Source organism: Blastomyces dermatitidis, assembly GCF_000003525.1.
Source record: "Blastomyces dermatitidis ER-3 genomic scaffold supercont1.15, whole genome shotgun sequence".
Classification (NCBI taxonomy): Eukaryota; Fungi; Ascomycota; class Eurotiomycetes; order Onygenales; family Ajellomycetaceae; genus Blastomyces; species Blastomyces dermatitidis.
The window spans coordinates 411,524-424,726 of NW_025544788.1; the positions used below are offsets into that span (position 1 = coordinate 411,524).

Here is a 13,203-nt window from a genome sequence, read left to right on the forward strand (position 1 = left end):
CGCTGGCATTTCCTGTTCGGGCACTAAGAGCACGTGGCGGCTCTTGGCGCGCGGTTGCCGCCATAATCTAGGCTACTTTAGGAATAGTGCGGACATCAGGTCTCAGCCTCATCTGCCTTTGCTTGCGCTATCATAGAACGGGGGCTGGCGGGATTTATTTTTAGACCACTGTCGGGGAATTAAATTTTTTTTTATTTTTTTTTTTTTATTTTTTTTGGGTATTATACGCTAGAAAGATAAAGGGTTTCGGTTTACACTCTTGCCTACCCATCTCCATGTCCTGTCCTTGTATTATAGCTTCGTTTTACCTCGCAGAGCGCAAAAATCCCACAATCCCCCTACAATACCCCACCAACTCCGCCAACCTCCTCCCCTCCCGCTCCTGCTCAACCTTCCACTCCCCCAGCGCCTCCCGCAACGCTGTCCTTGTCCCCTCTGCTTCCCCCTCACCATCACCACCATCATCACCATCATCATCATTCCCCTCCCCATTCTCATCTTCCCCAACATCAACAACATCCCCATGCACCCGCAAAAACACAGCCATCCACGCATTCACAAGCTCAAAGTCCCTCCTCGTCCGCAACTGCGCTGTCAGCGCCTGCACGAACGCTACCAGCTCGTTGATAGCGCCGTGTCTATTCCCACTTAGCAGGCCTGGGTCGAGAGAGCGGATTTCTAGATCGGCTTTGGCCGGGGGGAGGGATTTGAGGTAGGCGATGAAAGGGTCATAGGGGTTTCCGGTTTGCTTCGTACTATTGCTGGAGGCGGAGGAGCAGGAATGGAGGAGGGTGGTGAATTTGGATGCTTGCATGCTGGGGTCGTTGGCGCGTTGGAGTTTGGCGATCCGGGAGCGTTCGGCTGGGGTGGTCTTTTTGGTTTCTGAGGTGTCTTCTTCTGCCCCTGCTGCTGGGATGAGCGAGGTAGAGTCGGAATCGGGTTTGGTGAGGGTGGAAGGGAGGAAGAAGGGGGCTTTCTGTGGGACCTTTGGGGGTTCCTTGGGTTTGTTTCGTTCCTGTAGTGATTTGTTGTTTTAGTAAGTCAATGAATCCAGCCATAGTGGTTTATTGGGAAATAGTTCGTTCTCACCTTAATAACATCAAGATGCAAGAGCGTCTGCCACCTGCTCTTTGGCGTAATACTCAACGTCATCATATCACTACTCAACTGCTCCGTCGGCAACACAAGCGGCCCCTCATCACCTCCATCCCCCGCATCCTCCTCAAACGCAGCTTCCAAGATCGCCGCCCCACCCTCCCCCGACGCCGTCGGCGCGCTCACCTCCACAATAGCATCCTCCTCAATATGCTTCGTCGGGACATGCGTGAACAAGCTTCGATTATTCCAAATACTCACCCCAACCCCATCTGCATGCGCCGTCGCCAGGAACTCGCCTGTCACCGACATCGCGAGCGCGGTACACGTATTCGCCAGACGGAAGGCATCGATCAGATGGCCTGTTGGCAGGTCCCAGACGCGAATGACGGAGTCCATGGATGCGGCGATGATCCAGCGGCCGTCGCTGGAGACGCAGAAGTCGTTGATCTGGCCGATGGCGCCCCAGAGTTCGCGGACAAGTTTGCGCGTCTCGATATCGATGACGCGGATGGAGAGGTCGTCGCAGCTTAGGGCGATCAGGTCGCTGGAGGCGTTCTGGCGGAGGCCGGTGATAGAGCACATGGGATGCCAATCTAGTTCGTGCAGGAGTTGGCCCGTAGTGAATTTCCAGAACTGCGGGAAATATGTTAGAGTTGTATAGTCGTTGTAGTATGTGGATGGATATATATATATGTATATGGTTAAAACAAACCTTCACTTTCCCATCAAGCCCACAGCTTATAACTGTAGTATTCAGTGCGTCAACCATCAACCCTGTAACGGCGCTGGTGTGTTTTCCCTCGCCCATTTGGAAGCCTCGTTTGCCGCTGGCCCCAGTCTCCATATCGTCCATTTCATCCAATTGCATGATCTTCAACTTCCTCGCTTGGGCGGGAGTTACCCGCGCTGGGAACGACTGTCGATGCATGCCGGATTGCAGATTGTACATGTCAATTGAGCCACCCGCGGACCCGACTAGTGCAAAGGTGCCACACGGCGAAACAGCGACGCTCTGTGGAGAGTTGGGTTAGTTGTCTTGTAAATCTTAATCTGGCCCTTGAATCCACAGCGATAATAAAAGGGGAAAAGAGAAAAAAAAAAAAAAAGAAAGAAAGAAAGAAAGAAAGAAAGAAGCAGAAAAGGAGACAACAAACCTTAACCTCCGTACCATCACGCGTTGCAAAAGCCCATCGCCCAGCCTTCTTCCTCCCCCAAAACCAGGTCCGCGCAAACCTATCACCCCGATGGCCCGTAACAACACTCTCCCACCCAGTCAAATTAGTTGACTCCGTAGTGCCCCCCTTCACATTAGCCCAGGCCGGCCCGCTCGCACCCGCAGCGCCCGCTGCAGTCCCCATGCCCCCATCCCTATTCAACGAGCACGCCACACAGGTAATCTCGGGCGTTTTAAAGTCCTCCGTCCGCGCCCCTAGATAACCCTTCTTCTTACTCTTTTGCTTCACATGGCCCTGCGACAGCTCCGTGCTCTGCGAATCCTTCCGCAGACTCAGGCCCCATAGACTCCGATCCTTGCTGGCGCTGAGAATCCATTTGCCAACGGCGTCGGAGTCGTCGGAGGAGGCGGGGAGGAAGCGGAGGGTGGTGATGGGCGCCGAGTGGCCGCTGCGTGAGTGCAGGGGCCGAGGGACCGGTGAGAAAGGGGTCTCGTCGAAGATCCAGGAGCGGAGCGCGTTGTCGGTGCCTGTGGATACTAGGACGGGTTGGCCGTTTAGGAACTCGATTTTGCTGATGCCGGGTTCTTCGGAGGAGGAGGAGGAGGATTCGTGCGCGTCGCGGAGGACGCCGGTGACTCTGCCACCGTTGTTCAGGTCCCACATGGTGATGTCGCCGCTGTCGGCGCTGGCAGTGGCCATGACGCCTGCTTTGCGGCCGTCGTGGCCGGCGCCTAGATCGTCGGTGCGGAAGGAGATGCAGGTGATTGGCGAGATGGGCGCGGTCGTTGAAGCTGAAGCGGGAGAGCGGAGTTGTAGGACGGCCTGGTCCGTTCTGACGTTGTGGATGGTCAGGGCTCCGCTGCTGTAGGCGATTGCGAGAAGGGAGAGGGCGGGTGTAGGCTCCATGGCCGTCACGGCGCCTGCGTCTGGGGTTGTGGGGAGGATGGTGTAGACCAGTTTCCCCGTGGAAAGGTTCCAGATATCAATGCTGCCATCCTGGCGGCCGGCGAAGATCTTGTTGAGGTATGTGGGCATGTTGCATATCCGGCCCGTCAGGACGCGAGTGGCACCCCCCTTGGACGATGCTGATCGTTGACTGGGAGGGGTGAGGGTCGTGTAATGCTCGAAGGTCGTAGACTTCCACACGCGAATGGTATTGCTGCCGCAGCCAACAATCCACGAGCCAAACACTAGCAGCTGCTCAATCGGTTCGGTTGTCCCTCCTGTAGTTGCTGGTGAGGAGGGCAAGGGCAGTTCTCCCACTTTCTTCCCACGTTTGAACACCCAGATACCACCACCCCAGGCAGCCAACACCTTGTCCTTCCAGGCACATATTGCCGTTATAACTGTGGGGGTTTGGGGGCGTGTGAGGAAGACCAGGCTTAGGCCACGGCGGAGGTCGTAGGTCTGCAGGGATCTGCCGACAGAGGTGGTGATTTGGAATGTGGTTTTGCCCAGCGGGACAGAGGTGAAGGGCACAGTGGTTGGGGATACAAGTCCTAGAGTCTTTTATATATTTTCAATAGAGATTGTTAGTTAGGTCTATTATTTCCAGATTTTCTCTCAATCCCCAAAGAAGGAATATATAAAAAAAAAAAATGAGAAGAACGCACTCTGAAGGGTGAGAATATCCGCGAGCTCGGAGGGAGAGGAGCAGCAGTATCTTTCGAGACGAGCTGGCCTGGGGCGACCTTCTGTCTCTTCGCGACAGGGAACCCAAAGGCGTCGCTGTCAATTGACGACAGCATGGTGTATGGTATGTATGTGTGTGAATATGAGCTGGTTGGTGTGCTAACTATCTCAGACCGTCATGTTGTGTTGTTTTTTTTTTTTTTTGAGGGATGAATATTTTTCTCTTTTTCTTTTTTTCTTTTTTAAAAATTTAAATATTATTCCGACGTTCCAAGAGGACGGAAGAGGCGTTTTGGCTAACTTATTTAGCTAGGTATTTTCTTTTTCTGGTTAATTTTTGTTAGTTGAATATATTTTCTGCCAGGAGGGGGTTTTTGCCGTTTTGGGATATTTAGATGCAGAATATCATAAATATTTTCTTTCATATTTATTGGATGAATCAAGATCTCTCTCTCACTATCCATCCATCAGCTAAATAGTTACAGGTAAAGGTAACTAGATTATATCCGCATATAATTAAGTATTATCTAGTTAAATAAGTATTTAAATAGTTAAGTTACTGCTGCTTGATGCCGCACAATTTGCCATTGAACCCATCTTGGCGGGGGATTTCCTTTTCTAAATAATCGCGGCCCTGTTATTAAATATTTACTAAATATAATAATAATAAACAGCTTTCGGTTCTTTCTTTATCGTTTAAATATTTATCACCTGCTAGCATCATCTAAATACTCCGTAACGTTACTATTTAATAAATAAATACATCGACGAAATAGACAGCAGCCAGCAGGATAGGAACCAGCATATTTACAGCACAGATCCACAGCACTGGTTGCGCACAATAATAACTCGCAGGAGCTATTATTTAGCTAAATATTTAACTATTTACTTCATATTATATTGCTTCTTCCGCTGAACTGCCAGGTATTTAAGCCCAACTTCGCTATCCCTATAATATTATTTATATATATATATATATATATATATATATATATATATACTCCGTATATATGTCCAAATGGCGGCGGATAGCATGGACTCGGTGAATGTTATTATTACTGCCGGAACAGACAACGCAGGAGCATCGCCAGTACCAGCACCAGCACCAGCATCAATCCTCGCGGCGACAGACACCAGCACCAACACAGACACAACAGACACAACCACAGACACATCCACATCCACAGCCACAGCCATAGACAGGACATCGCAGCAAATGCAAACTCCGGCTGCCGCTTCTCCTTCAGGCTCTGCCGCTGCCGCTGCCGCTGCCTCTGTCCCCGCGCCCAAAGCAGCAACTCCGTCCCTCGACCACCAGCAGCCACAACCACAACCACAGACACAGACACAGACAAACAGCGCTGCGGACCACAATATGCTTGCCGGAGACTCTTCGAAGACCGTTGCTTCATCCACCGCGACAACTACTGGTGCTGCAACTACTCCAATTACGATTACGACTACGACTACGACTACGACTACGACTACTACTGCTACTGCTACTGCTACTGCTACAGCGCCTTCTACAGCTGCCTCTCCTGCCCCTACGCCCGCAATTCCCACTACAATTCGCCCTCGACCAAACCAGACCTTTGCTACAGAGAGAGACACTCCCAGAGACTCCCATCGCGTCTCCTTCTCCTCCCTCTACTCACTAGGCTCCACCATCTACTCCGCCACCGGTGACCGCATCACAAGCACTGGCACATCCAGCGTGGCCGGCTCAATTAAAGGCGGCATGGAGGGCGCCGCTGTTAGGAATTCCTCTGGCCTCCTGGGTCTGGGTAATGGCGTGGACACAGCGCCGGTAGGAGATTCTATCATCAATTCTCCCACTACAGCCCCCTCGCCCGGGCCGGGAGCAGTAGGTACGAATCCCCTGTGTTCCATTCCCTCCTCCTCCCCTCCTCCAATCTAGTCTGTGTGAATCCCTGCTAATCGTAACTAGCTGTGTCTCAATCCCAAACAGCCTCTCCTATACCCCGTAGCGATGCAGGCACTGATGGTCGTCCTACAACAAACTGGGTGTCCCGCCCTGCAAGATCCTCCAGCCGAACACCAAGGAGGTTCAGCGGGAGCACGGCAGCAAGCAGTGCAAGTGAAGCTGATCGTAAGTTGCACAGAAAATCAATAAAAATAAAAAAATAAAAATAAAACCCAAAGTCCCCTTTTCAGTGATGTGATTTGCGACAGAAACAAACCAAGCTGACGAAAATGCAACCCTGATAATAGCCAAGGTTCCGTTCATCGGGAAGATCGGGGTGTGCGCCTTGGACGTCAAGGCCCGCAGCAAACCTAGCCAGAATATCCTTACCAGACTGCAGTCAAAGGGCGATTTTGAGGTTATTGTGTTTGGTGATAAGGTTATTCTTGACGAGGGTACGTTCTACTCTTCTTTCACTTCTCATCTCTCATCCCTCCTTCCCAGAAGACAGAAGATATATGTGAATATATGCTAATATATTTTTTTTTATAGATGTGGAGAATTGGCCCGTGTGGTAGGAAACTTTTTTTTTTTTTTTTTTGGTGTTTGTGTGTGTAACAGCGGGTATATCAACACCAGCAACGCTAATTTATATTATATCTATATAGCGACTTTTTAATTGCCTTCTTCTCCGATGGTTTCCCCCTAGACAAAGCGATTGCTTACGCCAAGCTGAGGAAACCTTTTTGCATCAATGATCTCCCCATGCAAAAGGTCCTCTGGGATCGACGTCTTTGCCTTCGTATTCTCGACCAGATGGGTGTCCGAACCCCGAAACGGCTGGAGGTCAATAGAGATGGCGGCCCCAAACTCGAATGTCAGAAACTTGCTAAGCATCTATATGAACTCACTGGAGTGAAGCTGGAAGGCCCTGATAACGGAACTGGTGGTGGTATTCCCAGAACACAGTCTGTGTCCATGTCCGAAGACGGTGAAACCCTCATTGTTGATGGCAAAGTTTTCAAAAAACCATTTGTCGAAAAACCAGTCAGTGGGGAGGATCATAATATTCACATTTATTTCCCCAACGATCATCAGTACGGTGGTGGTGGCCGTCGACTCTTTCGCAAAATCGGTAATAAGAGTTCAGAGTACGATCCAAACCTGACTGTCCCAAGATCTGTTCTCGAGAAGGATGGAAGTTACCTTTACGAGCAGTTTTTGAGGGTTGACAACGCTGAGGATGTCAAGGCGTATACGGTAGGGCCAGATTTTTGCCACGCGGAGACCCGAAAGTCCCCCGTCGTTGACGGCCTTGTCCGCCGGAACACCCATGGCAAAGAGCTGAGATACATAACCAAGCTAAGCAAGGAAGAGGCTACGATGGCAACCAAGATATCCAACGGTTTTGGACAAAGGATATGTGGCTTTGATATGCTCCGCGTTGGCGACAAGTCCTATGTGATCGACGTCAACGGCTGGAGTTTTGTCAAGGATAATAATGATTATTATGATAAATGTGCAAAAATCCTGCGCGAGATGTTCATCAGCCAGAAACTGCGCAGGGAAGGGAAGATCGAACACTTGGAAGGGCCCCCACTTGAGATGGCCGCTCCGCGCAAGAACATTAGCGGTTCCCACAGACAGACGCTCAAATCCCTCTTGAAATCTCCCAGTATGACGAGAATGCAGGGTCAGTATTACAATCAAAAGGCCCATCCAAGTGTTTCTGCAGATTTGACTCCCGCGACGACCACATTCCCGACTCCCTTTTCGGATTCCAGCGACTCAAAACACCCCGGGGCCTTCCCCGCCATGAGCGACGGACAGTATGCCGTGAAAGTGAAATCAGCAGATGACACCACTTCAACTGATCCTTCTCTGACGGAACCTGTCGCTGCTCCACCCCCAGCCTCGAAGCATTCATGGAAGTTAAAGGGGATGGTCGCTGTAATCCGCCATGCTGATCGGACTCCAAAGCAGAAGTTCAAATTCACTTTCCATACCCAGCCGTTTATTGACCTCCTGAAGGGTCATCAAGAAGAAGTTGTCATCAAAGGAGAGTTAGCGCTACGCAGTGTTTCTGATGCTGTTAATGTTGCGATGAAGGAAGGTATCGAGGATATGGAAAAGCTGAAGCTCCTTCAAGCATCACTTCATCATAAGGGCGGGTGGCCGGGGACAAAAGTCCAGATTAAACCGATGTTTAGACGCCGAACGGCTGATGAGTTGCGGAACCGGGACCGCTCTAATAACGCCCTGAGCCCTGTCTCCGAGAAGCCTAATGAAGGAGAGCCAACTCAAGGAAGTACTGGAGCGGAGGGAGACGGCACCCATCCATTGACCCATATTAGAAGTAATTCTATGTCCGGCCCCACATTCTCGCGCTTTTCGGCCGTGGAGAACGATTTGATTCTAGATAAGCTTCAATTGGTGATTAAATGGGGCGGTGAGCCTACGCACGCCGCACGATACCAATCGCAGGACGTAGGGCTCAATATGAGGGATGACTTGAAACTCATGAATAAGGAGGCGCTGAATGATGTCCGGATATTTACCAGTTCGGAAAGGAGGGTTAGTACAAGTGGTAAGTTTTGACCTGCCGATCTTTACACTATAGGGAACTCTTGCCGACTCTTTTTTCTCCTTACAGCACAAATATTCGCCTCCGCGTTCCTTGACCAGAAGGATGTACCTGAAGATTTCATCCAAGTGAGAAAGGATCTACTTGATGATTCAAATGCAGCTAAGGATGAGATGGACAAGGTCAAGAAGAAGCTCAAGCTACTGTTAAGAGAAGGAAACTCTGCTCCGCCTCAGTTTGCCTGGCCAAAGGAAAACTTTCCTGAACCGTCAATTGTCTTGTCAACCGTTGTTGAACTTATGAAGTTCCATAGGAAAGTCATGAGATACAATTTCGCACGGCTGGAGAGTGAGTTGAATTCCACATCCGCTGCTCGAAGCGGTTCGGATGGTCAGTGCAAAAACGGTAATCAAGACACCCCTGCCCTTGGTTCTATTCAGGGGCGTTGGTGTGCTGGAGAAGACCCCCAACTGTTTAAGGAGAGATGGGAGAAGCTGTTTGCAGAATTCTGTGATACCGAGAAGGTCGACCCTGGTAAACTTTCTGAGCTGTATGATAGTATGAAGTTCGATGCCTTGCATAACCGCCAGTTCTTGGATTGGGTATTTGTGCCTCCCGATAGCATGCTTCAGGCAGATGGTGGGAAACAAAACGGTCAAGGCTCTCCCAACGATAAAATGAACTCCGCTGGCATGGAGAGTGTTGAGTCTGGTAGCAATATGTCACAGAGGTCCCAACAGCAACGACCGAACGATTCGGGTAGCGGCGGCGGCGGCGGCGATGCTTCTGGGGCAGGTGAGAAGGGTGACGATAAATACAATACACTTGCTCATCGTCTCGGGCTTAGAAGGAAGTCAGTCTTGGACCTGCCGGCGATGCATCCTATTGGTCCGCTGGAAGATTGGTACGATTCTTATTTCAAGCTCTATGCCGGTTCCACCCAGACAAAGACCAAAACCGACAAAAGACTCTCAAGGCTTCGCCAACTCTACAAACTCGCGAAGGTGCTTTTCGATTTCGTAACCCCGCAAGAATACGGAATTGACGACAGCGAGAAGCTTGAAATCGGTCTATTGACTTCCCTCCCCTTACTACGGGAGATAGTAATGGACCTAGAAGAAGTCCAAGCGTCCCCAGACGCCAAGTCATTCTTCTACTTCACCAAGGAATCGCACATCTACACGCTCCTCAATTGTATTCTGGAAGGCGGCATTCAGACGAAGATCGCGCGCCGTGCCATCCCCGAATTAGATTACCTCTCGCAAATCTGCTTCGAGCTGTATGAAGCGCAGGACAGCGAGTCGGCGACTTTCTCGTACTCGATCCGCATCTCTATTAGTCCTGGTTGTCACACGTTTGATCCGCTGGATGTGCAGTTGGATTCGCGACATGCGATTGGGTGTGCTCCGCGGAGGAGCTTGACGGCGCATCAGGATTGGAAGGAGGTTATCGAGACGCTGAAGGCGAAGTTTGATACGTAAGTTATCTCTCTCTCTCTTTTATTTTATTTTATTTTCCTTTCGGTTATATATCTTTTTAGAAAACGGAGTGAGGAGGATTATGTATGTTGGGGTATTATATCAGTTAACTAACTAGATGCGGTACGCATGAGCAGTGTGAAACTTCCCAAGTCGTTTATTGCGGTCAACTTGAGCGATAAGCATGCGGCGGCGAAGTATGTTAACGACAAAGAGGAGGATATTGCAGTGGCGGAGAGTGGGTGAGTGGTGAGTGGTGAGGGAGGGGGAGAGAGGTGTTGGTGTTGAGAGGCACTATTTATTTTATTTCATGATTATGCGTTTACGGTTTGATTGATTATTATGTATGTCTACGATATTTCTCCGCTGGTGTTCTTGAGGGAACGAATTCATGACGGGTGGACGAGTGGTTTAAATTGCACTGCATACATATATACATACATACATATATAGCTATGGGTGGATGGGTTGGGAGGCACTCTGAATTGCATCTTTTAGAGGGGCGATATTACAGGAGTCAACAAAAAAAAAAAAAAAAAAAAATGAAAGGAAATGAAAGGAAAGGAAAAGAGAGGGAACTGGATTGAATGGGCGGCTTTGTGAGTTTTTGTTCTTATCTTCTTTGCTAATCAGTTTATCGCAGAATATAAAATTAGTATTTATACAGATAATGTGAATATATTTTAAGATGATGTATTTGAGCAGAGGTAAATTCTTGTACAGTACATTGTGCACATACATTGCGTGCTTAGCCATGTAATTCGACATTAATTTATAGCTAGATATCTGCAGATGGATTAATAATGAATTCCATCATGCCCATTGCTTATTTATTCCTAGGATATAAATATATATATATATAGAAATACAAATCCGATTAACTTAAGCATCCCGCATCCACCCATGGTCCATGATCCTCCTCACCTTTCCATCCATCCCTCTCTTTCCCCTCGCGCTTTACCAGATATGTCAATCCCCTCTCTCGGCACCGTGGATATCAACCATGTTTCCTACGACGCGGCTACGAATAGCCTGACATGGACAATGACGGGGGCGACGGCCGGGGATGAGGAGGGTAGGACGAGGACGCATCATGTCGTTAAGGGAGAGCGAATCGTTGCTGTCGTCCCGTGCGCTGAGGGTGAGGAGGGGCTTATGTCGTATATATGGCTGGAGGACTCGGACTCGGACTCGGACTCTGATCGGCCTGGAATACTACGTGATAAGCAGGACCAGTCGGAGCATCCTTATCCTTATCCGTATGAACTGAGACGATTCGAAGCAGCGGGTGAATGTCCCGCAGCGCTCCGGGAGTTCATCGGCGGCGGTGGCAGTGGTCCGCAGGCTCGCCCTGATCATTTGTACCCCGCCAAATCATCACCGGATATCACCACTACCGCCCCCGAATCCACAGACCCCAATAACCTCCATATAATCATCTCCACCCTCTCCGGCACCCACCAGGCCAGCGCCTTCTACACAGCCCTCCTCAAACCCCTCCTCGCAACCCTCCACCTCCACGAACACACCGACTACACCCCGCACCCCACCACCTCCCCACACACAATCACCCATCTCACCCAGACCATCTTCCGCCCGCGCGCCCGCCGCGGCATCGCGCAGACCATCATCCTCCTGGCCGGCGATGGCGGGCTGGTAGAGGTCATCAAGAGCCTAACGGCCGTGTCTGCCGCTGAAGCCGCGGGGCCGGGCACCGCGCCAGTCTTCGTGCCGCCCGTCGTGGCGCTGGTGCCGATGGGGACGGGGAATGCGATGGCGCATTCTGCGGGGGTTATTGGGCCCGGGCGGGATGAGACGGTGGGGCTGCGCGGGGTGGTGGGTGGGGTGGCGAGGCCGTTGCCGGTGTTTGCGGCGAGGGTGTCTGCGGGTGCGGAGTATGTGACGGATCAGGGGAGGGGGAGGGAGGGTGTTTTTGTGCCTTCTTCTTCTTCTTCTACTAGTCATGATGATCATGATGATGGTGGCCGTGGTGGCCGTGGTGGTGGTGGTGGGGAGGCGGAACTTTATGGTGCCGTTGTGCTTAGCTGGGGCATGCATGCGTCTCTCGTTGCGGATAGCGATACGCCCGAGTACCGCCGTTTTGGGCGGGAGAGGTTCCAGATGGCGGCGAAGGAGCTGCTGTTTCCGGCTGGGGGAGGGAAGCCGCATGTCTATCGGGGCCGGATCAGTGTCACGACGAGAACTACGGATGCAACTACGGGAGGGGAAATGCTACGGACGCGCCTGCTTGAGCGGAGCGAGCATATGTATGTACTCGTCACGCTTTGCTCGACGCTGGAAAAGGGGTTTACGATATCGCCCTCGTCCAGGCCGCTGGATGGGAAGATGTGGTTTGTGCATTTTGGGCCCATGGAGGCCGGGACTGTGATGGAGGTTATGCAATTGGCGTACGATGGGGGTAGGCATGTGGTGGACAAGGGCGATGTGGTTGGGTATGAGGAGGTTGAGGCTGTTAGGATTGAGTTTTGTGAGGGGGAGGTGGAGGAGAGGTGGAGGCGGATTTGTATTGATGGCATGATTGTGGTTGTGGAGGATGGGGGGTGGGTGGAAGTCAGGAAGGCGAAGAGGGAGGTCGTGAGGTTGGTTGTGCCCGCGGGAAGAGGGTTGGGTGGTGATAATGGTGAGAGGAGGGACGTTAATTAACAAATGATGATGATATTTTGGTTTGAGGTTAGAGAGTAGTTGGTATAGTTGTAGATCCTTTATATACACCATCGATATTAACGACGGACATCGAGGAGCCTTGGAACGGAGTTTATATCGGAAAGATTTAATTAAGCGTTGAACAGCAGTTTTATCCGGTAAAAGCCCAGCTCCGCAACCGTGAGCACCATTGAAGCATTTGGCTGTTTTGTTCCACTTCAACAAGAGCATGGTCTCGCACACCCATGCATTGCCCCTGAAATTGACCTGCCCTGCCCCTTTATTCTGTAAGAGGAGAGCGGGCTGAAGATGAATACCGAGACTACAGACATGCACCGGAGAATTATACTAGCAGGATTTCACCTATTATCTATCAGCAAAGAATGGCGGTAGAACAAGCAACGGGCGGAGAGCGGAGAGCGGAAATGTGTATACGGCGGAATGACGGCGGAGAAACGGCGGAGGTTTGCTGAAGAACAAGAACTAACTACGTCATTGTAATATTGAGATGGATGCGCGGTAATTTACAATAGTTAGTTACGTTACACCGCCCGAGCGTAATCCGAATACAGGGGCTGGCTTGTCACATGGAAATGGAAGCCCTAATTCCCTAGTTAAGTTAATCGGTAACTAATCGTTGACTTGGAC

The 13,203-nt window shown here is 50.7% G+C and overlaps 3 protein-coding genes across 3 annotated transcripts; 2 read left to right on the plus strand and 1 right to left on the minus strand.

Annotated features, from left to right (window-relative positions):
• Positions 1-2: 2 nt before the first annotated feature.
• On the minus strand, positions 3-4,426 carry BDCG_09365 (snoRNA binding protein). The gene is made up of 5 exons (XM_045425152.1): positions 3,887-4,426; positions 2,253-3,779; positions 1,811-2,110; positions 1,090-1,731; positions 3-1,015 (listed from the first exon to the last, which is right to left on the minus strand). The coding sequence occupies exons 1-5, from the start codon at positions 4,019-4,021 to the stop codon at positions 305-307; spliced, it is 3,315 nt and encodes a 1,104-aa protein (XP_045273709.1). The 5' UTR covers positions 4,022-4,426; the 3' UTR covers positions 3-304.
• Positions 4,427-4,479: 53 nt separating this feature from the next.
• BDCG_09366 (inositol pyrophosphate synthase) lies at positions 4,480-10,637 on the plus strand. Its single transcript, XM_045425153.1, has 7 exons — positions 4,480-5,773; positions 5,854-6,015; positions 6,138-6,284; positions 6,382-6,403; positions 6,498-8,416; positions 8,483-9,890; positions 10,029-10,637. The coding sequence occupies exons 1-7, from the start codon at positions 4,924-4,926 to the stop codon at positions 10,135-10,137; spliced, it is 4,617 nt and encodes a 1,538-aa protein (XP_045273710.1). The 5' UTR covers positions 4,480-4,923; the 3' UTR covers positions 10,138-10,637.
• On the plus strand, positions 10,637-13,203 carry BDCG_09367 (uncharacterized protein). The gene has a single exon (XM_045425154.1). The coding sequence runs from the start codon at positions 10,795-10,797 to the stop codon at positions 12,553-12,555; it is 1,761 nt and encodes a 586-aa protein (XP_045273711.1). The 5' UTR covers positions 10,637-10,794; the 3' UTR covers positions 12,556-13,203.